Below are 25,588 nucleotides of genomic sequence, written 5' to 3' on the forward strand. Positions count from 1 at the left end.
TTTTGTACACCCCCAAAGATCTTTCCTGAATGGAAGTTTTAACAAAATTCATTCATCACAACATCTAATGGGATACGTAGGTAATAATGATGGAAACTTTATAGCAGAGGTGAGTGAGCTGATACTTAAAGCAAGAGAATACCTCCTCATGCAGAAAGAGGGAACATTCTAGGAAACAGGATCAGCAGGAACATTCTGTTGATTCAGGTGTAAACCCTAAGAATGTGTCCTTAGTAGTCACTAGAAAGTGTGTGCACCCATCTACTTGGAGTAATCAATTATTCCCTATGTCCTTGGGAGCCACTGGGGAAGAATTTGCTTTCAAAAGGGCTAATGCAAAATACTGGAACACAGAAACTGGTTAGGGATAGTTTTCAGGACTGACTTACCCTCTTAAAGCAAAAAATGTAAGCACTGTGAGACACGCACAGGCTGTTCACTCAGTGCACAGAAGGACAGACTGAGTGGCCAATGTGGAGACCACTGATAGTAGCTCTGGTTGGGAAGCCCACAGCATTGTCTTTTCAGTGGGTGCAAGTCACCTGACCCTGGGAAATGTCTACAGATACTTATTTCTACTGAGTTTTGGAAAAAAATATGCTGTAATAGGTAACTTAAAGATAAAATTCATCTCCTATCTTATTCCTTTCCTACAAAAGCAATGCATTTTCTTAACATCATTGCCAGTAGTGCTGGATAGATGGGTAGGAATTTACAAAGCGTTGAATAAGCTATTTGCCAAAGTACCATGTATTTGATGTACAGATTAATAAATGGTAAATATGACAGGAAGCTTTTCTTTAAATGTGTCCAGTGAACATTTAGAGAATTTTAGTTTGCATTTGTAGTATATATTCCTGAATTATTTAACATTTCATTCTTAGGCAGTGATGGCCCCAGAGGGATTTTGTTTTGTTTTGTTTTGTTTCTTTTGTAGCAATTAGACAGACCTCTCTGTTGTTGTCAATTACAGTCCTTATTTGGCCAATTCTTTATTCTATGACTTTGGCAATGGCAGAAAGATTGTACTCTATCACTTTGTCTTTCTACCCTGAAACTCCAAATGCGATGGTAATTCCAATGTTGAGCAAGATGGCTTCCTTAGAAATAATTATCTTTAGCATCGTGAATGTTAAAACTATGCAATCACATATGAATGGAGAAAAGGGTCTCTAGTGTGGACTTGACCAAAACAAATGCAATTAATTCCAGGCTTGACGGCTTCCAAATTAATCAAGTAAAAGTTCTCTGATCATCGTATCATTAAGAAAGCTCTCAAAGCTGTTTTAATATTGGTTTATAAGACCTTGAAAACTCTGACTCCACATTCCCACCAGACACAAACTTGAGGTATATGAGCTGGTCCCCAAAGCAAACTCTGTTGCTGATCACTGACTCTTCTCTGACCTTTACAATTGCTCTCAAATGTATTCAGTTGCTAAGGCAGTGATTTCACTGGGTACCTATAATTTTTCTTAGTTTTAATTCCAAATCGTATTTAAAACAGACATTTTAAATTTAGAATTATTCTATTTTAAATGGTCACTTTAAGGACATTAGTATTGCATGTTATTTAAAAAAATATTATAAATAGGAGTTAGATATTTTTATGTATATTAGGACTTGGTAAAAATTTAATGTAACTGGTACCATCTTCAGAGCATTCTCCACAGGCACATTATAAAATAATAATTATTTAGTATGTTTATCAGAGATGTTTCAGTTTACCTTGTTGTAAATGTTAAAATCTAAACAGTACTTTATTCTGATGGTAATGTGTCACAAGTTTAACCTTTACATCTATAGTGTATTCATACACTTTCAATTAATACATCAAAGGTAAAAGTTTCTGGGGAATATTTATAATTTGAATCAATATTAAAATAAATAAGGTTAACTGTCAAAAAAAGGGACACATAGGATAGAAAGGGATAATTTTAACTTAAGATGTGAGGAACTTGTCCCCTGAAAACTACAAAGATAGTTAAAGTAGAGCTCAGTAAATGACAGAATGCCTGTGTTCTTAGGAAGGAATAATTAATATTATTAAGGCATCAAAAATACCCAAAGTGATCTACTCCCTATCAAAATACAAGGAGGTTTTTTATAGAGGAAATGAAAAGCTGATCCTCAGTCACGGAATTACACATCACCTGGACTGCAGCACCACCTCAGGGTGCTGTATTTACTTATTTCCGTGTCTCTTGGCTTGTTTAGACCTGCTACTGTTTGAGAGAAGGCACTGTGTACTACTCTTTTCTCCCTTCTCAGACCATTTTTCAGTATCGCTGAATAAATATTTGTTGAATGACTGAAAACTGAAAGTTGATTGAGTTCAACAGATATTGCTAACTATGGGGGAGAAAGGAGATGTAGTGAAGCAAGAGGAAACATTGTTGAGAGAAGGCAGCTCCATAAATGAGATCCAACAGCTAAGGAGACAAGGAGAGACAGAAGATATTTTTGTTCACCTACAGTTTCTCTCCAGAATCAGCAATAAAGAATAGCTATGGGAAACCTTGAAGTAGTAGATCCCCCAGCAAATAAGAGGTAACTTCACAGAAGGATTTCTATGGGATAAGAGGTGAACATAATGTTCCAGGGCTTTCTCTCAAGGGTTATACTGTATGAAGTTGACATTTTGATTACTTTCTTACCTCCAGAGAACTAAATATTTCAGGGAGTAGAGACAGAAGAATGCTTTCTTAATGAGACTCATAGGAATTAAATTCCCAAAGTATGGAAAATCTAAATGCTTCCCTTATGCTATGGAAACATAACCAATCTCTAGTGAGTGCAAATATAATTTTGCCTTCTAGAGAACTCATGAGTGGTCTCACCTACTTACCCTTCCTGGGAGCAGAGCTTTCAACTTCATCCATTATTCAAGAAAGAATTTGCATTGGTGAACTCAGACCCATCTTTGATAATTGCTGGGTGAGTTTCAGAATCATGTCAAGTGTGTGGGGAATGTATTATGAGTCCAGGGTCTCTTTTATTCATGGAAACTTTAGGGACATTAACAAGGATAACACAAAGATATAACCATATAAAGTCCTACCCAGTTAAAAAGTTGTTGGGGAGGGTTATAATGGATGCACTAAAGTATCTCCTTTCCTTCATCTGTCTCATCTTGCGTTTCTACCACTTATGGAGCTTCCCTCACGGAAGTATCTATTCAATCAGATTCATCTGTGTTTTATTTTAATCATTCAGCAAAAATTTATTCATCAAAACCCTCATGGTAGACTCTGAATATTATTCCCAGGATAAAGAAATGAGTAAAATATTACTCCTCATTTCAAAGAGATGTCACCTAAATAGGAAAAGCGACATAGAAATGAGTAAATGCAATATCGTGAGGTGGCACTGAAATCCAGGTGAAGTGAGTCAAAAACTGGGGCTCGATTTATGAAGGTTAGTGAAGCCTTCACATGGGCACTGATAATTTTGCTGAGCCTTGGTGGAAGAATTGGAGAAATTTCAGGAGAAGGGGCTAGAAGAACACCAAGAAGACATGGACACAAATATGTGATCAATATAAATGTAAGCGGTGGTTGAGTTTAAAACTAGTTCTTAATATCTGAAGAACAATGAGAAGTAAGGTGTGGAAAGTGGAAGGTTGCCATGCTGACAGCAGGCTCATAACAGAGAGCCGTGTGCTTTGTTCAGGAAATTGATAACTGTGTTTGAAGTTATTGGAGAGTCAGTGCAGGGTTCATAGAAGTTGATGTTGATGAAAAACATTGCCTTGTAGAAACCTCACTTGGGGTCAATTTCTGTTTTTAAATTCCTGGAGAGATGATGAGGGCTGGAAAGAAGGAGGGTTGGGAGGTTTGGGAAATGAATCTGCGTGGGTTGAATCATTATCATATGAAAAACTCTCAATTAATACTAAGTACATACTGGACATTTTATATTCATAATTTTATTTCTTTCTATTATTCTTTGAAATTGGTATCAGTCTTCTGATTTAATGCATGAAGAACGTGAAACTTACAGTAGAGTCATAATCTTGTCAAAGGCATGTAATCGAGTTCAGAATGAACCTTGGAATTTGTTGTTTCCTAAGTTTTTGCATTTCACTAATAATTTTACTTTTATTGGAGAATGGTGTTAAAATAAAGGTCTGGGCACTATGTGTGCTGCATGGCCCTGGAACATCTAGGCCCTCTCCACTGAACAGTGTAAGAAAATATATATAAGTCTACCAAGTTGTGCATATACACATGGCCATAAATATGTCCACATGTAACCCTCTGTGTCTGTATTAACCTATTCGTGCTGATGTGTCTCACTCCAAACCATTACCAGGTAGAACATTCTAGCCTCCTACCCTTGCTTATGGTTAACTACCCACTCTGCAATTGCGAACATATTCTTCCCACCTATCATCATCTACTTAATTGCTTGATTCCAGTGTACATGTATAGAAGTGATAGAATTGTCAACCCACACCCTGGTGGGATAAAATGTATCCACCAAAATATGGTGCTCATGCACAGGTTCTATTCCCTTCATTCTATGCACTCCATTGATGTCCAATATTATTTCAACACCTTTTTCCCTCATTCCTCCAGCAAGTGTTTTTCATGTATGTAATATAGTTAGGCTGTTTCATCAAATTTTGCATTCTGTATTGTCATTGCCTTGATCTTGAAGATGAATATTTTAGTTGCATATAATAAAGTTCACTCTTTGTGTTTGAAAGGTTAATGTGTTTTAACAAATGCATATAGTCATGTGTCTATAATGATGTATTCTACAGAATAGAGTCATGGCTCTTAAAATTACCCTGTGATTCACTTATTAGACCCTGCTCTCTTGTTACAGATCCCTTGGAAATCACTGATCATTCTATTGCCTCTATTGTTTTGCCTAATCCAGAAAGTTATATCATTGAAATTCTACTATGGAGCATGTTTAGACAATTTCTTTCAATTACAAGCTATAATTTAAGTTTTATTCTGAACTTCTGTAACTGGAGAGGATATTTATTTGTATCACTGAATAATATTCCATTGTTTATGTATATAGCAGAGTTTACTCATCCATTCATTTATTTAAGTACATCTTTGTGCTTTCAGATTTTGGAGATTATAAATAAATCTGCCATAAACATTCTCTTGTAGGTTTTTGCATGGCCTTACATTTCAAATCAGCTGTATATCTAAGAGCCCAATTTCTGAATTGCTTGATGAGATGATGTTTAATTTTAATATAAACTACAAAACTTTCTTCTGGCTAGAGCATTTTGTATTCTCACTAGCAATGAATGAGAATTCATACAGTTCCCCATTCTCATGAGCCATTATTATTGTCAGTGTTTAGGATTTTAGTATTCTAAGGGGTGTGTGATGAAACATCATTGTGGTTTAATTTTGCAATTTCTAATGACAAACGATGTTGAGCATCATTTCACATGCTTACTTGCAACCTGTAGATCTTCTTTATGAAGTTTTGTGTTCATTTCATTTGCCCATTTTTAATTGGTAGTTCCTTTTTATTGTTGGGTGTTAAATGTTCCTTGTATATTTGAGTACACATTTTTTATCAAATAAGTGTTATACAAATATTTTCTCCAAATCAATTTATTTCACTGGGAAGAAATTTTATATTTAATAAAGTCAAATATATAAATATTCTTCTCTCATGAATCATGACTTAGATGCTATATCTAAAACTCATCACCAAATCATGGGCCAGTAGATTTTCTGGTATAATTTACTATAAAAGTATTATACTTGCATTGAAATTTTAAGTGCAGGAATCATTTGAAGTTAATTTTTCTGAAATGAATGCAATGTTTGGCTACGTTCTTTTTATCTTTGCATGTTGGCATCTCATTGTACCAGCAGTATTTGTTGAAAATCCAAAGTTTTCCACTGCTACTTTTCAAAGTCCCACTGACTACATTTGTGTGCATCTATTTTTTAATTCTTCCACATTAATTCATGCATCTATTTCACCAACACAACACAATTTGATCATTGTGTCTTTGTAATTATACATGAAATTAGGTTGTATGGGTTCTACAAATTTGGTCTTCTTCAACATTGTTTAGGCAATCTAAGACTATTACTTTCTGTATAAAGTTTAGAGTTAATTTGTCCATATACATAAAATAAAGTTCTACCATTTGGCATGGGATTGAGTTGAATGTATAGATAAAGTTGGGATGAAATTGCATCTAAACCATTAAGTCTTTCTATCAATGAAGATAGAATAACTTCGTTTTTAATTTTTATTACAACAATTTATATACAACTCAAATTTTCTCTTTGTAATCATTTTCAAGGTTACAATTTGGAAAAATAATTACATTCAAAATATTGAGTTACCATTTCAGATATCCATGAACTCGAATTTGTCATCAGGTGGTACAAATTGACTGGTCAAAGTGATTGATGAATAAAATAGTGTGTAAAGGCATTTCAATGAAAGTACCGCCTTTGTAAAATGCTTACAATTATGGACAAGGATATTGAGTTGGCAACAGTATTGAAGAGATGCAGGAGCAATGACTTCCCTGATATTTTCATGTAAAGAGTTCTAGAACTATACATATTCATTAAGAATAATTAACTTAATGCACTACTCTACATTAAAATCTGCTGGTTCCTGCAGCTGTTGTTGGTACAGCATTTCCTGCCATAATATTTCTTTCCTACAGCACAACAGAACTTCTCTGGTAAATTCAAGTGTTTCCTTTGTTCCAATGATTCTGTTTCCACCCAAGGTAACAGATAAAAGTAAAACATCTGCATTCTGGAAACTCAAGGAGATGAAACAGATAAATAATCTGAGTTTGTATGTTTATTTCAGAGCTTCATGGTTACATCCAATACTTCTGAGGAGGGCGATCTGTAATTGAAGGGAAAATGAGAATGTTGTCACTGTTGGAAGTCCACTAGAGGATGCTTTCCAAGACACTCTCATCCAACACTGGAACTCTGTAAATTGCTAGTCTTTGAAACTCAGCTCTTGGCAAGGGTGGAAAGAGTCATTCCTCTTATGTATCACACACATGCCCTTTGACTCTGGCTACATTTTTATAGTGCGTTCTTAGTGGTGAGGGCTCTGTTACTGCTTTATACAGTGTATGAATTTAAATCATGTTCCTTGATTCTGACAGTGTTTATTCTGACTTCTGCTACTCTTGACAATTAATGTTCCAACAGAAAGCATGCATCTCTTTTGTATGCCTTAATTTTGCATGGCAAGGTCCTAGTGAATAATTATTGGATGTATCCAACAGAATACCACTGAACAGAACATATTGACTCAAAATGAGTCTTTTCTTCTTCTATATAACATAACATTTAGAGTTTGAAGACAAGAATTAAATCCTCTGTGGTCTAAAAATAATAGTTTTTCATCTGTAAAATGGCATTTACTTCTAACCATGATTCCTGAAAATTTCTTTTGCAGATATCTAAATTGTGATGACTCATCAACATTTTCCTTCAAACAAAATCCAGTGCTGCACTTCTTTCACCAATAATACACAATTTGATTATTTACTTCTTGTATCCATATATAGATTCTTCAAGAATAAAATTTAATTTTGTGTGAGAACCAATCATGCCTGTCAGTTCAGATTGAATCATAACTGTTATCACTTAATTTCACGGGTCTGGTGAAGAATAAAATTTTACTAACAAACCCAGGAATATTTTTTTTAAGTGAGAAAAAATTGGAATTCCAAGAACGGTAACAGAAGTAAAGCTTGAAGAGTTGGTGTATATGGCAGAACAGTAAAATTGTTTCTATTACTAATTCAGGGCACACTTTACAAAATATCTTTTCTTCAGAACCTGTCTATGATCTGGGTGTATTGAAAAGAAAACAGGAAGTCTTTGGAAAATTTGAAGGAGATACAATCGCCCTGTCTCCTGAAGTACACACAAGTGTAAGTGAGTTTGGTGTCCTCATGGCATCTTCATGATATGGTGTGACGTGAATGAGGTGGACTGGCCCTTAACAGGCCTTTCTCCCTCCCTTTGGTTTTGGATCCTGTGTTGGAGAGAATGGTGAACTAGCAGGTGCATATGTAATTAATACTTATGGGAAGAGCTTCTTAGTATTTGAATTGCAAAAAATGTTGCATTTGCCAATCGTACACTTTAGTGGAGTCTTGAGTATACAATATTTCTGATGAGAGAAGAAGTATCACATTTCCTGGCTGGACTGTTTTGTAGTGTTTATTTTATTCAGTTTTCTTTCTAGTTGAAAGGCATACCTCTACCTTCATCAAAAATATTGAGAGAATATTGCCACTAAATTTCTTCACAGATTTTTTAGAGATTTTTTGAAAGAGATTTCTGCTTAAAGAAAAAGAGTAATGCAAGTAAATTATTAGATATAGGAACTCATTGAAAATACATGGAGTTTCTTGGATAAAATTCTGGGAATTGACACATCAATTTGTTGGAAGTGAGACCACAATGATACTGTGTACTTTGGGTAAATGTATACAACTAGTGCATGTTCAGAAACGGCAAAGTATGATTCACAATAGATGTTTATAGTCATTCCTAAAGCAAGTGCTTATCAAAGAGTTTTGTTAAACTATCTGGCTTATGTGATAAAATATTTTATTGTGCATTCAAACTCAATGAATGTGGAGTAAAGTGAGTCTTTTATTTGCCTTGGAGAGACATAAAAAACTGACAAGTTAAGAATTTTAATCCTCAGATTATAGCACAATGAAAACCAAGCAGTTTGAAGTGATGCATGAATCAAATCCTTTTTCTCGGTAAATTACAGTTCTCAAATGGGCATGATTAAAACAGAGTCTGATCTTTGGGTTAATACATTGCAGTATAAGTGAATTCATAGTGCTACCAAAGACATAAAGTGAATAAAATAAATGACCACGTCTTTTTTTCTCAAACTGAACATTAGCTCAGAGCCATCTCTCATTTCAAAACATCAGTCTAATTTGCTACTCAAAGAGATGGCTCAGGGAGCAGGTGATGAAGAAAGCATTAGTGATATTCTACCTCACAAAGAATAGAGGAGGTCTACAAAAACTTGTGATGTTGTTATTTAATATCTTGCATTAATCATTTAAAAAGACACAGTTGGTAATGGGGAAATGATCCAAATTGCTCTTCAGGATTAGCGAAGGAGGCCTACCAGTGCAGGAAGTGTGAAGGGAAAAGTTTTGAAAAATGTCCCTCCCTATAAAAACATTTTTTAAAGAGCAAAACTGTATCCCTGAAAGAAATCCAGTGATTAGTAAAACCATCAATGAATGACAAATCAGGACTGTAATGTCTCTTATATCCTCACCTAACTTTTATAGAATATACAAGAGTAAATCATAGATGGAGAAGGATGTGACTTATTGAAACTTCATCATGTTGTGACTCAAGTCCAGAATGTGCCCTGTTTCAAGAGGTGATCAACACAACCCTGGTAACAGGTACAGAGCATTTGAAATGACAAACGGTTTTCTCCAAAACCACATAACACAACAGCAGCTTAATTCTGCTTTCAGGGAGTCAATGCACCTGAGCCCCTCCAGTAATTACAATTATTTAATTTGTACCTAATGATCTGTATTAAACATTTACTACTGAATATTCAGGTAGAAGAGTCCGGCTCAATAGTGTATGCTGGAAATACATTCATAGATGTCAAATGATTCAGAGAAAACACAGAATAAACAAGGTTTTTGATGGATGACAGTAGAGATAAAGTTCTAGTCATAAAACATATTAACTTCATATACATTGATAAGAGTAATTTGATTTACATTTCCCAGTATTGAACCTCTGTTCATGTAGAGTAAATTTCCAAACTTGAGGTGAAGAATCCTTGTACTTAGAGACTTTCTCAGTGGGAAATTATTTTTAACGCATGCTTTATGTCCTTGTTTCGAAGACTGTAAATAAAGGGGTTCAGCATGGGAGTGACCACTGTGTACATCACGGAAGCTATTGCAGTTGCCCTTGTGTTTTGTGTAGCAGTAGAACTAAGATGCACTCCAAGAGCTGTTCCATAAAACAAGGACACAGCCGAAAGATGAGACCCACAGGCAGAAAATGCTTTATACTTGCCTCCACGTGATGAAATTCTCAAAACAGAGCATGCAATCTTAGAGTAAGAGAAAAAGATGCCAGTGAGTGGAATAACAGCCAGAATTCCAGTTGCAAAATACATCACTAGGTAATTGAGAAAGGTGTCAGAACATGCAAGTTGGATTACTTGAGAAAGTTCACAAAAAAAGTGGGGAATTTCCAATTCTGTCTGAAAAGTCAATCGAAAAACCATTAAGTCATGCAAAAGTGAGTTCAGAGCACTCAGTATCCATGACACCAGGAGCAGGAGACCACAGAGCTGGGGGTTCATGATGATCATGTAATGCAGTGGGTGACAGATGGCCACATAACGGTCATAGGCCATCACAGTTAAGAGGAAGTTGTCTAATCCTACAAAAACCATGAAAAAATATGTCTGGGTGAGGCACATTCCATAACTTATTGTTCTGGTGTGTGTCTGGATGTTCACCAGCATCTTTGGGACAGTGGTGGAGGTGAAACAGATGTCTGCAAAAGACAGGTTAGCAAGGAAGATATACATGGGTGTGTGCAGGTGGACATCCGAGATGGTGACCAGGACAACGAGTAGGTTTCCAGTGAGAGTGACCAGGTACATCGTCAGGAACAGAACAAATAGGAGGGGCTGTACTTCTGTGTCTTCTGAGAATCCCAGGAGGATAAATTCTGAAAAGAGTGTTTTGTTTTCTGATTCCATGCAGCTGATAAAACTTCTAGAAAAGGGCACAGAGCAATGCAAACTTAGCCACAAGCAGTGTTCAAAAATTAACAGAAAAGTTATGCATATATGGTAAGTGCATTAAGTTTATTATTTCTTAATTAGAATGTATTATCCCAGGAGGATAAATTCTGAAGTGCCTGTTTCATTCTCTAAATCCATGTAACTCATGAAACTGCTGGAGCCAAGAGAAGAGCAAGGGATTTTTAGGTACTAGCAGCTCTCAGCAAATTAACATAGATACTATAGTTTGTATTGCAAATATATTGACTTATTTCTTATTTTTTATATAGAGATGTAGTGACCTTTATCTGAAAATTTCAGGGTAAACCAATGTTCCTGCTTTCCTTGATTCTATTGCTAACAAACCTTCCTTGGGCATAAATTAAAACTTTTTCAAGTCAATAGGTTTCACCTCAAATGCTGTTAGACTTTATTTCAATCAAAAAGCATTTGATCAGTTATTTTGCACTATGTGATGAAAAAGTTGGGACAAGAATATTGGTGATGGTAGCACAATCTTTTTATTGCAATCAATATTACTAAGTTTCACTGTTGAAAATGGTTAGGCTGTCAAATTTTAAGTTCTATATAGATTACTACCATAAAAATTAATATAAATAAAAAATTTCCTTCTGTGTAGCTAAAAAGATCAGTACTGTTAATATGCCATTTCATCTCCACCTGATCTACACTTTTAACTCAGTCCCATTCCCAATGGCAAGAAGTCAGTTGGTAAATATTTGACAAAATAATTTTAAAGTTTATAAGAACTGGTAGAAGTCCAAAATTTCCTAGAGAATGCTGAAGAAGAGCCAATCATAGTACCAATACTACTTGATTTCAAGTCTATCTATAAAGACACAATGAATAAACCATGTTGTATTGGTGAAATAGACATATGAATTAATATGTGAGAACTCAGTAGATGCACAATCAGATGTTAGGGAACTAAAAAATCGACACAAGTACAGTTAACTGGTCTTTGACAAAGGGGCAAGAGCAATTTCATGGAAAATGTAAGATCTTTTCCACAAATGCTGAAGAAGAATGGCATATACATGTTCAAAACCAAAAAGAAGCTTAGTCATATGTACAATGTAGCATTGTATATATTTCACAAAAATTAAATCAAAAGAATCCTGTTCTCAAAATTAAAATGCAAAGTATAGTACTTCTAGAATAAAACATCCAAGGAAATCTGGTGACCTGTACTTTGGTGATAAGATTTTAGAAATAGCACCCAAACAATGATCCATAAGAGAAGAAAATTTAAAAATTGGACAATCTTAAATTATAAGACTTATGCTCTAGGAAAGATATTAATAAATGGCTTGATCCATATGTACAAAGAACCCTTAACAGTCACAAAGAAGAAAGGTAACACCCAATTAAAAAGCTGGGCAAAAATTCTGAACAGAAACTGACATGAAGAAGATATGCAGGTGGCAAACAAGTATGTGAAAACAGACTCAATGGCATTTGTCACTGAGGAATTTCAAAATTGACTGCATATACAGTATTTGCATTGTATATGCAAATAGAATATTAATTGTCAGGATAATAGGAATGCCAGTAGGGAATGCAAAATGTGATAAAACAATCTAATTGTATTATAAACATATGAAACACGCTTACTGAGGGGATGAGGAGAAAAGCTGCTGAAATTGTAATATGGGATATGAATCTCTTTCTGGAAAAGAAAGAGGACAGAAAGCATAAATACTGTATTCTAGTGGACAAAGTTCATCTCACCAGTGTGTAGGTTGACAATTGTATCACATCTGCAAATGTATACTGGAATAGAACCATTAAGTAGACAATGACAGATGACAAGAATATGTTTCCTGCTGCAGAGTGTGCAGTTAACCAAAAAAAGGAGAATACTAGAATGTTCTACCTGGCAATGGTTTGGAGTGACACACATCAGCATGAGTAGGTGAATGTAGATAGAAGGTTACATGTAGACATATCTATGGTTCTGTGTATATGCACAACTTGTCAGACACACATATATTTTCTTACTCTGTCTTTGGAGCGCCTAGATGTCCTGGTGATATGGAACAAACATAGTGCCCAGACATTTATTTTAACAACATTCTTCAATAAAAGTTTCTTTGGAGAAATGACTGACCCTAGACCTGGAAAAGAAATATACAGGAAGAGCCTGGAACATTTTGTGCCACCAAAAATTAAGTAGGTACTGAAATGAAGCCTTGAAGGATCAGGATAAAGCCAAGAGACAGAGCACCTGTGAAAGATATCCGATTGCCCAAACTGAAAGAAACCTCACAACAAAATATTTAAGTAGTATTGTATCACAACCCAAAGTATAAAATAAATGTCATGAGTCTATAATGATTTAAAGAGAATATTTAATATATGGGTAGGAAGACAAAACTCTTCCATGCAGACCCATGCAAAGCTTTATATAGATACTGCTGCCTCCAGAAGGGGAGTTGATTCCCACTCCTACAGTGTCTCTTCAAGTACTAACCCCCTTCCAAAGGTGATGTATGGAAAAATAGTAAAATGAGGACTTAAAAGTGGGGAAACCTGGGAAGCTTTGTTGATGAATGTCAACATCTAAAGTGAAAAGCGACATTGATGGAATGTGCCCTGGATACATAATGTAACAGAAATAGAATTTTATCTCTGGTGCCTTCCTCCATAACCCATAATCCCAGTCTAACCATGAGGAGAACATCAAACAAATTCCAGCTGAGGGGCATTTTACAAAATACCTTGCCAGCACCCCTGAAAAATATCCAGGTCATCAAAAACAAAGAGCATCTGAGAAATTGTCATTTATAACACATAGATTGTAATGTGGTATTGTGGATGGAATATATTCAGAACAAACAAAAATGGATGTGATTTTCTGGAAACTGTCTCTACTGTCCTTGCAGTTTCTGTATGTCTCACACTGTTTTTTAAATTTTTTATTATTGATTTATTTTTACATGGGCAGGCACTGGAAAGTGAACGTGGGTCTCTGGTATGGCAGCAGAAAATTCTGCCACTGAGCCACCATTGCACTACCCTCACACTGCTTTTTAAAATTACGTTTATTAAGAAGTAGAAATCATTAGTGGAATGCAAAAATCTGGGACAGCAATTTTGAACGTCATTCCAGATGTGATTGTAGGCCTCAGAAAAGAATATAACTCTGCTGTAAGTCTCAACTCATCACCCATTAGATCAGACCAGAGACAGTATTTATATATTCATACAATAATTGCCAAAATTAAAAAAAAATGATGACTATAAAGTGTTTGACATTGTGCTTAGTATTGATGAAGAACAGTTGTATACACTGTGATTCAACCCGACCCATACACATTCCCCATACCTCCAAGCCCACTTCCACTGAGCAATTTCCAGACTTCATCATTTCCCCAGGAATTTGACGACAGAAATTGATCCAGAACTTTCCACAGGGCAAGAATTTTCATGAACATCAATTTCCATAAACCCTGCACAGACTCTCCAATAACTTCAAACATCAGTATTAATCTTGTGGACATAATGCAAGGCTCTCTGTTATCTGCTGCTGACAAGCTGCCCAAGCTGAGGTTCATTTTTCACACCATACGGTGATACCCCTAGAGTTACTCTTAATAAATGGGGTCCTTGACTCATAATATGTTCCCCACACTAATGAGCACAGTCTATGACTCACTCAGAAATTATCAAAGAAGCATCTGAGTTCCCCAAGGCAGTTTCCATGTATGAATTTGGCAGCTTTGCTTCCAGGAACTGCAGGAAGATGTAAATATTCATGAGGTCTCTAGAAGGCAAAATTATGTTTCTCCCGCACTAGTGATTGGTAAACTCGACTTGAGGTAGTGTTGGTGAGGCATTTATGTTTCCATGCTTTTATTAATTTAATTCCCATGAGCCTCATAAATGAAGTATTCTTTTATCTTTATGTTCCCTAAGACATTTGGTTCTTTGGAGGTAAAAACAAACAAAGAAAAAAAAAAGGTACGGCAATGCAAATGGGTGAATTTTGACCCTTGGGAGAAAGTTTTGGAGCTTCACGTTCATCTCTTTCCCCAGTGGACTCCTTCTTTGAGGTCACCTCTCTTTAGCTGTGGGATCTAGTACTCAATGTAATGAACTTGTCACTAAGTGGTAACAGGTTCCCCAAGGGATGGTGACATATTGGGTGGAGGAGGTCTGAAAACACAGTGACTTCTTAGTGGTTCTGACAAATGGTTTGTTGCAAAGCAACATCCACTGGACAGGACATGGAATTGCTTCTCCATGCAGCCATCAAAAAAGACATTTGGCATCTTTCCTGATGCTTTCCCCAGGGTTCTTCAGAATGGCCTGTGCCTCCTAGTGGATCCCTGCACTATTTTGGATAGGAAATACTTCTTTGGAATCACATTCCTCCCGGAATTTGCCTTCCAGGCAAAAGCAGCTGGAGGCAACAAAAGCAAATTAAATAAAGACACTATAGAGCAAAACAGAAACTAACAGAACAATCAAATTTATCAGAGCAGTAATAGAAAGAAGCATGCTTTCTCCTTGGGGAAGTGCTGCACAAATAGTGCAATCTTAAAAATTGTATGGCACACCCAGGGCAAAAATCTCAAGAAGAACTAAAAAAATCTGATCAGGTAAACATGGGCAAAACTAAAGGCCTAGAGTAAATTAAACCAAGTTTCAAAGAAGAGCTTTAACACAAAGTCAATGAACAACAGAAGCCTCAGCAAGAGGGAGAAACTGAACTTCCAAGTGCAGTCACCAAGATAATCAGATACTTAGATGTCAGCAATAATTTGCAAGTCATACTAAGAATATGAATATATGGCCGAGGGAAAGGAACTGATTAAAATTTGAGGGGACACAGAATTTGGAACCAATAATCAAAGACATTCAAACAAATCTCCTAAATCAATTCAAGGTGATGAAGGAAAGTACAGATAAAGATATCAAGGATAATAAGAAGACACTGTATGAATAAAAAGATTTGAAACAATAAAAAGAAACATAACAGAACTTTGGGGGATGAAAGGACAAAAGAAAAGATGAAAAATATCCTAGAGGCACATGACAGCACATTTGAACTGGAAGTAGAAAGGGTGGGTAAGCTAATAGCTGGGACATAGAAATGTGCAGATTGGAAAGAGAAAAGGTAGAGAAATGTGAGCAGTGTCTCAGGGAAATGAAGGACATCATGAAGTACAAAATATGCTCATGGGTGTCCCAGAAGTATAAGAAAAGTGAAAAGGGACAAAAAGAACATATGAGGAAATTTTGGCTGAAATTTTCCAAATCTTGGGAAACAGATAAATATAAATACCCAGGAAACACTACATATTCAATACAGATTGAACTCTATTAGACCTAAACCAGTACAAATGCTAACAAGATTGACAAATGTCAAAGATAAAGAGTGAATCCTGAAAGCAGCAGGAGAAAAGCAATTTATCACATACAAATGGGCTACAATTAGATTAAGGGTCAATTTCTCATCAGAATCCATGGAGGTGAGAAGGTAGTGGTATATTTTTCTCTGAAAGAGAAAAAACTGTCAGCCAAGAATTCCTTACTTGGAGAAACTGACCTTCAGAAATGATGTAGTATTTTAAATATTCACAGGTAATCAGAAAATGAGAGTGTTCAACAAGAGGCTTTACCTGCAAGAAATATTAAAAGGAATTCTGCAGGTTGGCAGAACGCATGAAACATATGATCCGTATAAAGATTTCTAGAAGACACTTAGCTTAGACCAAAGGAACCAAAGAAATTGACAGTGGATGGTTGGAAAAGTGTATTCCACATAAACTGTTACCAAAAAGAGCTGAGGTTGCTGTACTAATATTTGAAAAAAATAGACTTTAAATACAAAACATGTTATAAGAGACAAACAGGGCACATTATATTACTGGAAGGGACAATTTCCTAAGAAGAAATCACAATCTTGAATATTTACGATGCAGACATTTCTCCCTCCATCTGGTTTGTGATACTGTATGAGAGAGGATGGTGAACTAGAAGGCTCAGTGCACATGTAACCAACGCTTTTTGGAAGAGCTTCTGATTACTGGAATTGCAGAAAATGCTGCACTTGACAATCTAATGCTTTCAGTGGAGTCTTCTTGATTGTACAGTGTTCCGGATGAGAGCAGAAGTATCACCTTTCCTGGCTGGATTGTTTTCCAGTGGTTTTGTTTTTTTTCAGTGCTTTCTACTTGAAAGTCATACCTCTAGCTTCTTAAAAAATGGTGAGAGTATATGCCTACTAAATTTTTAGAGATTTTTTGAAAGAGATTTCTGCTTGAAGAAAAGGAGTAATACAGGTAAATTATTAGATACAGGAATTGGTTGAAAATAAGTGAACATTCCTGGATAATATTATGGGAATTGATATATCAACTAGTTGGAATTAAGGACAACAATGATACTGTGTACTTTGATAAATGTATACAGCTAGTGCATGTTTAGCACTGGCAAATTCTGATTCATAATATATTGTTTGCAGTCATCCATAAAGAAATTGTTTATTGAAGACCTTTGTAAAACTGGTTTATGTGATAAAATATTTTGTTGAGGATTCAAACTCAATGAATGTGGAGTAAAGTAAGTCTTTTTTTGCCCTGGAGACATATAAAAAAATGAAAAGCTCAGGATTTTAATGTTCAGATTATGGCACAATCAACACCAAGGAATTTGCAGGGCTGCATGAATCAAATCTCTTTTCTCTGTTAACTACAGTTCTGACAGGGTATGACCAAAACACAAAGTCTGCATCTGTGGGTTAATACATTGCAAAATAAATGAATTCACAGCTCTGCCAAAGATAAAAAGTGAATAAAACAAATGACCACACCTTTTTTTCCAAACTTGGCATTACCTCAGAGTGATCTCTGATCTCTAAATGTCAGTCTAGTTTGCCAAAGAAAGAGATGGCTCAGGGATCAGGTGATGAAGAAAGCATTAGTGGTATTCTACCTCACAAAGAACACCATAGGCCAACAAAAACCCTGCTATTATTACCTAATATCTTGCATTAATAATTTAAAAAGGACTAATTGGCAATGGAAAAATTGCTGAAGATGCTTTTCAGGATTGGTAAATGAGGACTTTTATTGCCATAAGTGCCACGGGAAATTTACAAAAAATGTTGCTGCCTATAAAAATAATATTTAAAGAGCAAAGCTGTATCCCTGGAAGAACCCCAGTGATTAGTGAAACCATCAATAATTGAAAAATCAGGGGATGAATGTCTATTACATCCTCACTTAACTATCAATGAACTATGCTGCAGAAAGTCATTTATGGAGATGGAATGAGGTTTATTGAAATTAATCATATGGTGACTCAAGTTCAGGATGTGTCATGTTTTGAGAGCTGATTAACAAATCCATGGCGATAGGTACAGAGCATGTGAAATGACAAATGGTTTTCACCAAAAGGATATAACACAAGGGCAGTTGATTTCTACTTTCAGGAAGACAGTACATCATCATCCTTCCAGCAATTTCAATAATTTTATATGCACCTAATGAACTGTGTTAAATATTTACCACAGAACATTCAGTCAGAAGAGTCCAGCTCAATACTGAATACTGGGAATGCAATCAGAGTCATCAAATGGTTTAAACAAAATACAGAATATACAAGTGGTTTTGATAGATGAAAAGTAGAGATAGAGTTCTAGGAATAAAGCAAATAGGACATTACCTTTATATACAATAAGAAGAGTAATTTAATTTACTTCTTCCAGTATTCAACCTCTGTTAATGAATAGTTAATTTCTGAATTGAGACAAAGGATCCTTTTACAGAGAGACTTTCTCATGTGGAAATTACTTTTAAGGCATGCTTTATGTCTTTGTTTCTAACACTATAGATAAAGGGATTCAGCATGGGAGTGACCACTGTGAACATCACAGAAGCTATTGCAGTTGCCCTTGTGTTTTGTGTAGCAGTAGAACTAAGATACACTCCAAAGGCTGAACCATGAAACAAGGACACCACTGAAAGATGAGACCCACAGGTAGAAAATGCTTTATACTTGCCTCCATGTGATGAAATTTTGAAAATAGAGCATGTATTCCTAAAGTAAGAGAAAAGGATGCCAGTGAGTGGAATACCAGCAAGAATTCCACTTGCAAAATACAACACTAGGTCATTGAGAAATGTGTCAGAACATGCAACTTGGATTACTTCTGAAAGTTCGCAGAAAAAGTGAGGGATTTCCAACTCTGTACAAAAAGACAATTGCAAAACCATTAAGCCATGTAAAAGAGAGTTCAGAACACTCAGTATCCATGACACCAGCAGCAGGAGAACACAGAGCCTGGGGTTCATGATGACCATGTAGTGCAGTGGGTGACAGATGGCCACATAATGGCCATAGGCCATCACGGTTAAGAGGAAGCTGTCTAATCCTCCAAAAACCATGAAAAAATACATCTGGGTGAGGCAGCTGCCATAACTTATAGTTTTGTTCTCTTGTCTGGATGTTCACCAGCATCTTTGTGACAGTGGTGGAGGTGAAACAGATGTCTGCAAAAGACAGGTTAGCAAGGAAGAAGTACATGGGCATGTGCAGGTGGCCATCCGAGATGGTGGCCATGATGATGAGCAGGTTCCCAGTGAGAGTGACCAGGTACATCATCAGGACCAGAGCAAATAGGAGGGGCTGCAGTTCTGTGTCTTCTGAGATCCCAAGAGGATAAATTTTGAAACACGTGTTTCATTCTCTAAATCCATATAATTCATGAAACTGCTAGAACAGAGATCAGAGCAAGGCAGGATTAGGTACAAGTGGATGTCAGCAAATTAACATTAATGCTATGGTTTGTATTGCAAATATATTGTTTTAATTGCTTATTAATTACACAAAGATTTACTTCCCTTTGTCTGAAAATATCAGGGTAAACAAATGTTCCTGCTTCTCCCTGATGCTATTGCTAACAAGCTTTCCTTGTCCATAATTTTAAACTTTTTCCCAAGGCAATATGTTCCACCTCAAATGCTCTTAGACTGTATTTCATTCAAAAATCATTTGACCTGTTATTTTGCACTATGTGATGAAAAAGTTGGGAGAAGGATATTGGTGATGGTAGCACAATATTTATATTGCAATCAATGTTACTAAATTGCACTGTTGAAAATTGTTAGGCTGTGAAATTTTAAGTTGTATATATACTACTACAATAAGAAATTAAATCAATAAAATATTTCCATCTGTAGCTAGAAAGATCAATACTGTTAAAATGCCATTTCATCTCCACCTGATCTATGTTTCAATTCAACCCCATTCCCAGTCACAAGAAATTAGTTTGTCGATATTTGACAAAATAGTTTTAAAGTTTATAAGAAATGGTAAAAGTCCTAGATTTCCTAGAGAATGCAGAAGAACCAAGTCGTAGAACCAATACTACCTGATTTCAAGTTTAACTATAAAGAATAAACCATGTTGTATTGGTGATAGACACATGAATTAATCTGTGAGAACTCTGTAGACGCAGAAACAGATTTTAGGGAACTCAAAAATAAACCCACACAAGTATGGTCAACTGGTCTTTGACAAAGGGGCTAGAGCAATTTAATGGAAAAGGTAAATCTTTTAAACAAATGCTGTGGAACAATGGCATATACTGGTGGAAAACAAAAAAGAAATGTAGCCAAACATTACTTACATTTCACAAATATTAACTCAAAATGAATCCTGCACTCAAAATTAAAATGCAAAGTATAGTACTTCCAGAATAAAGCATTCTTGAAAATCTCGTGGCCTGTACTTTGGAGATGAGGTTTTAAAAATAGCACCCAAATCATGATCCATAAAAGAAGAATATTTAAAACTTGTTCTCTATTAAAATATAAAATTTATACTCTATCAAAGAGAATGATAAATGACTTGTATCCATGTATGTAAAGAACACTTTACACTCACCAAGAAGAGAGATAATACCCAATTAAAAAACTGGGCAAAAATTCTGAACAGAAACTGAAATAAAGAAGATATGCAGGTGGCAAATATGTCAGTGAAAAGAGGTTCAATGGCATTTGTCATTAAGGAATTGCAAAATTAAACTGCAGTGATATATGATCACACACCTCTTAGAATACCTGAGGACCTAAACGCTGACAATAACATGGGCTATTGATCATGGGGAAGAGTACAGACTCTTATTCCTTGCTAGAGAGAATGCAAAATGGTACAGCCAGAAGACAGTTTGGAGTATTTAGCCAAACTAAATTTGGTCTCACCAAATTGTGCTCTTAAGTATCCATCTGATTTGATAAGTTAAATCAATACAAAAACCTATACATGAATGTTTTATACCAGCTTTATGTATACTCTCCAAAATCTAAAAGCAACCAAGTTGTCCTTTAAGGGAAATGGATAAACACACTCAGCTATATCTATATAATGGAATATTACTCAGTGATAAAAATAAATGTTCTCTCTAGTCACAAAAGTCATGGATGCATCTTAAATGATTAGTAGTCATTGAAACAAAGCAGTCTAAACAACCTGCATATGTACAATTTCAATTATATGACTTTCTGGAATCGTCCAAATAAAAGAGACAATAGAATGAACAGTGGTTTCAGAGGATTAGGGAGAGGGAAGGAAGGTTGAATAGGTGAATAAGAGAGCACTTTTTAGATCAGTGAATTTAGTCTCTATGATACTGTAATTATAAACACCTGACCTTATGTATTTGCTCAACCGACCTTTACACAATAAAGAATAACCTTTAGTATATGCAAATAAAAGATTAATTGTCAGGATACTAGGAATGCAAGGATGGAATGCAACACATGATAAAACAATCTAATTGTATTATAAACATATGAAACAAGGCTACTGAGGCAATGAGAGGAAAAGGTGCTGACACGGTAATACTGGATATGAATGGAGTCTGGAGAATAAAGGGGACAGAAAGCGTAAGCACTGTATTCTTGTGGATAAAGTTTATCTCACCAGAGTGTAGGCTGACAATTTTATCACATCTGCACACATATACTGGAATCAAGATATTAGGTAGATGATGCAAAGTGAGAAGAATACGTTTGTGATTGCAGAGTGGGTGCTTAACCATAAGCAAGGGGAGGAAACTAGAATATCCTACCTGGTAATGGTTTATAGTGGGACACATCAGCATGAGTAGATTAATATAGACAGAGGTTACCTGTGGACATGTTTATGGGTCTGTGTATATACACATCTTGTCAGACACACGTATATTATCTTACTCTCTCTTTGGAGAGTGCTTAGATGTCCTAGTAACACGGAGAACACATAGACCCCAGACCTTTATTTTAACACCATTCTACAATAAATGTTTCCTTGGAGAAATGACTATCCCTAGATCTGAAATAGAAATATACAAGAAGAGCCTGGAGCATCTTGTACCACAAGAAATTGAGTAGGTACTAAAATAAAGCATTCAATGATTGGGATAAATCCAAGAGGCACAGAGCAACTCTGAAAGATATCTCATAGCCCAAATGGAAATAAACTTCATAACAAAATAAATAAAGTAGTATCATATCACAAACCAAAGTATAAAATAAATGTCATGAGTCTATAAAGATTTAAAGAAATATTTAATTTATGAGTAAGAAGACAAGAATCTCTCATGCAAATGCATGCAAAGATTTATGTAGATACTGCTGTCTCCAGAAGGTGAGTCCTAAAGTGTGTCTTCACATATTAATCCCTAGCCAAAGGTGATATATGGAAAAGCAGGAAAATGAGGAACTTTAAAGTGGGGAATCCTGACAAGCATTGTTGATGAATGTCAACATCTACAGTGAAAAGCAACATTGAAGGGATGTGTCCTGGATACAAAATATAATGAAAATATAATTTTATCTCTGGTGTTTTCCACCACAACCCATAATCCCCATCTAATCATGAGGAGAACATCAAATAAATTCCAACTGAGGGACATTTTACAAAATACTTTGCAGCACCCGTGAAAAATATCCAGGTCATCAAAAACAAAGAGAGTCTGAGAAACTGTAATTTATAACGCATAGAGGTAATGTGGTATTGTGGATGGAAGATGTTCAGAATAAACAAAAATGGATGTGAATTCCTGGAAACTGTCTCTACTACACTTGTAATTTTTCAGTAAGTCTCACACTGTTTTGTACAATCATTTATTTATTTATTTTTACATGGGCAGGGACAGGGAAGAATTCTGCCACTGAGCTACCATTGCACTTTCCCCACACTGTTTATTAAAATTAGATTTATGAAGATGTAAAATTATTAGTGAAATGCAAAATCTAGGAACAAACTCTGAGCTTCATTTCAGATGTGCGTATCTGCCTTGGAAAAGCATATGACACTGCTGTAAATATCAATTCATCTCCCAGTAGATCAGAACAGAGATATCAATTTATTTAATATTTCACAGAATTAAGGAAAAATTATGACTCTAACATGTCTGACATTGTGCTTAGCATTAATGAAAAATATTTGTGTACACTGTGATTCACCCCACCCATACTCATTCCCCAAACCTCCAAGCCCACTGCCACTGTGCGATTTCCAACCTTCATCACTTCCCGAGGAATTTGACAACAGAAACTAATCTAGACCTTTCCACAGGGCAAGAATTTTCTTGAACATCACCTTTGATAAACCCTGAAATGACTCTCCAATAACTTCAAACATACATCTTGCGGACAAACTCAAAGCTCACTGTCATCTGCTGCTGACAACCGTCCCCAGCTCATGTTGCTTTTCTCACACCCTCCCTACCATTGTTCATCAGATATTAAGATCTACTTTCAAACTTGACCACACCCTACAAATATATCAATTGCACATTTGTGTTCATATTTTCTTTTCTTGGCGGGTTTATATCCTCTTCTCCTCTTAGACTTGCTAAATTAAGGAAAGTATTCCTCCTGCCAGACTCAGTACAATTCCCAGCACCCTTGGGAAACCTTCATGAACCTCATCAGATGAATCCAAACTTCGGATTCCCTTCACCAGATCTTCAGTTTCCACCTCCAGATATTGCATGTGCTTATACCTATGGCTTTTTTTTGCCATATTTAGATGTAATCTCTTTGAAATAAAGAACACTGTCTCACTCATTCATTTATTCTGAGAGTAACAGTGCCTACCATGAAGGAATTAATGAATTGGTTTGTGTTGAATGATTTTATGAAGAAATTGATGAATATGCTTAAGATGATACCTCCATGAAGTAAGCCCGTGAGTGTGAGCTAACATTACATGAGACAGATACAAGAAAGAAGATACTTTAGTGTATTCATCGTCTCCCTCAAACACCAGCTCCTTACCTGGGTTGGGCTTTGGACAATTATCTCTCTGTGTTATCCATGTTGATGTCCCTAAAGTTACTCTCAATAAATGGGGTCCTGGACTCATAATACATCTCTCACACTCATGACTAGACTCTGTGACTCACCCTGAAATTATCAAAGACTCATCTGAGTTCACCAAAGCAGGTTCTTCCTTCAATGACAGATGAAGTTGGAAGCTCTGCTCCCAGAAAGTTCAGGAAGATGTAAATACTCATGAGTTCTCTAGAAGACAAAATTATGTTTCTATCTTGCCAGAGACTGATAAACTAGACTTGAGATAGTGTAGGCAAGGCATTTATGTTTCCATGCTTTTATGAATTTAATTCCCATGAGCCTCATAAATGAAGCATTATTCTGTCTCTCTGCTCTCCAAGATATTTATTTCTCTGGACGTAAAGGAAATGCAATGCAAACTTGGGTCAGTTTTGACCCTTGGGAAAAACCTTTGGGGCTTCATGTTCATCTCTTATCCCAGCGGTCTCCTTCTGTGAGGTCACCTCTCTTTGTCTTCAAGTTTTCCCATAATGATTTCCCTATCACTGGTTCATGAGAGAGGTTCTGGGTGCACTACAATATCTTGTCTCTGATTTCTCTTTCCTGACATTTGATCTGATTTATGCGGCTGCCCTCTCACTACAAGGCTTCTGCTTGTTTCCCTGGTTTTCCTTTCTCCTCTATAGTTAGCAATGTCTGTTCAGCTCACTCACTTATTTATTTTCAGTCATTCAACAAATATTTATTCAGCAATGCTGTATGGTAATCACTAAGTGATTATCTGATAATGAATAAAGAGTAATATATTGTGCCTGCTGTCAAACAGCAAATAGTCATGGAAATAAATACAGCACCTGATTGTGGTGAAGTGTAATTCCATATGAATGAGGATCAGCTTTTACATTTGTGCTAAAATGTATCCTGGGACTCTGATAGGAATCATGTTCAAGCTATAGATCACTATTGGTATTATTGACACCTTAATAATATTCATTATTCCTATTCAAGAAAACAGGTGTCTTGATATTTACATAGGTCCTGTCTCATTTCCTTCAGCAGTTTGTTATATATTCCATGTACAAGTGCCTCACCTCTTGAGTTAAAATTATCCCTAGCTATTTTGTTTTTTTTTAATGCTGTGCTGAATGAATTTTATAAAACTTCCAGCTAGGAACCAGCTTTGCTGGTATAGATAACACAACAGATTTTTTCAATTAATCTTGGAGAGTACATTTGGCTGGATCCATCTATAAGCGCTAGGAATTTTCTCCTGGATGAATTTCTATTTTTTATATAAGCATCATGTTATCTGTGAATACAGACAGTTGCACTTCTTTCTTTTAAATTTTCAGATGCCTTTTATTTCATTTCATTGCCTAATTTATTTGGCTAAACTTCCTGCACAATACTGAATGAGAATAGTGAAAATGCACTTCCTTCTGTTGTTTCAGACATCAAGGGGAAGGCCTGGACTTCTTTCACCT

At 35.8% G+C, this 25,588-nt stretch overlaps 1 protein-coding gene and 1 pseudogene across 1 annotated transcript; both read right to left on the reverse strand.

Annotated features, from left to right (window-relative positions):
- Positions 1-9,843: 9,843 nt before the first annotated feature.
- Positions 9,844-10,764, reverse strand: LOC143649762 (olfactory receptor 7A10-like). The gene has a single exon (XM_077119683.1). The coding sequence runs from the start codon at positions 10,762-10,764 to the stop codon at positions 9,844-9,846; it is 921 nt and encodes a 306-aa protein (XP_076975798.1).
- A 7,832-nt stretch (positions 10,765-18,596) lies between these two features.
- On the reverse strand, positions 18,597-19,517 carry LOC143649763 (olfactory receptor 7A17-like; annotated as a pseudogene).
- Between the last annotated feature and the right edge of the window lie 6,071 nt (positions 19,518-25,588).

This window comes from Tamandua tetradactyla, chromosome 11, assembly GCF_023851605.1.
Source record: "Tamandua tetradactyla isolate mTamTet1 chromosome 11, mTamTet1.pri, whole genome shotgun sequence".
Taxonomy (NCBI): Eukaryota; Metazoa; Chordata; class Mammalia; order Pilosa; family Myrmecophagidae; genus Tamandua; species Tamandua tetradactyla.

Excerpts from the sequence above, each read along its gene's own strand:
- LOC143649762 (XM_077119683.1), bottom strand. The coding sequence starts at position 10,764 with ATGGAATCAGAAAACAAAACACTCTTTTCAGAATTTATCCTCCTGGGA.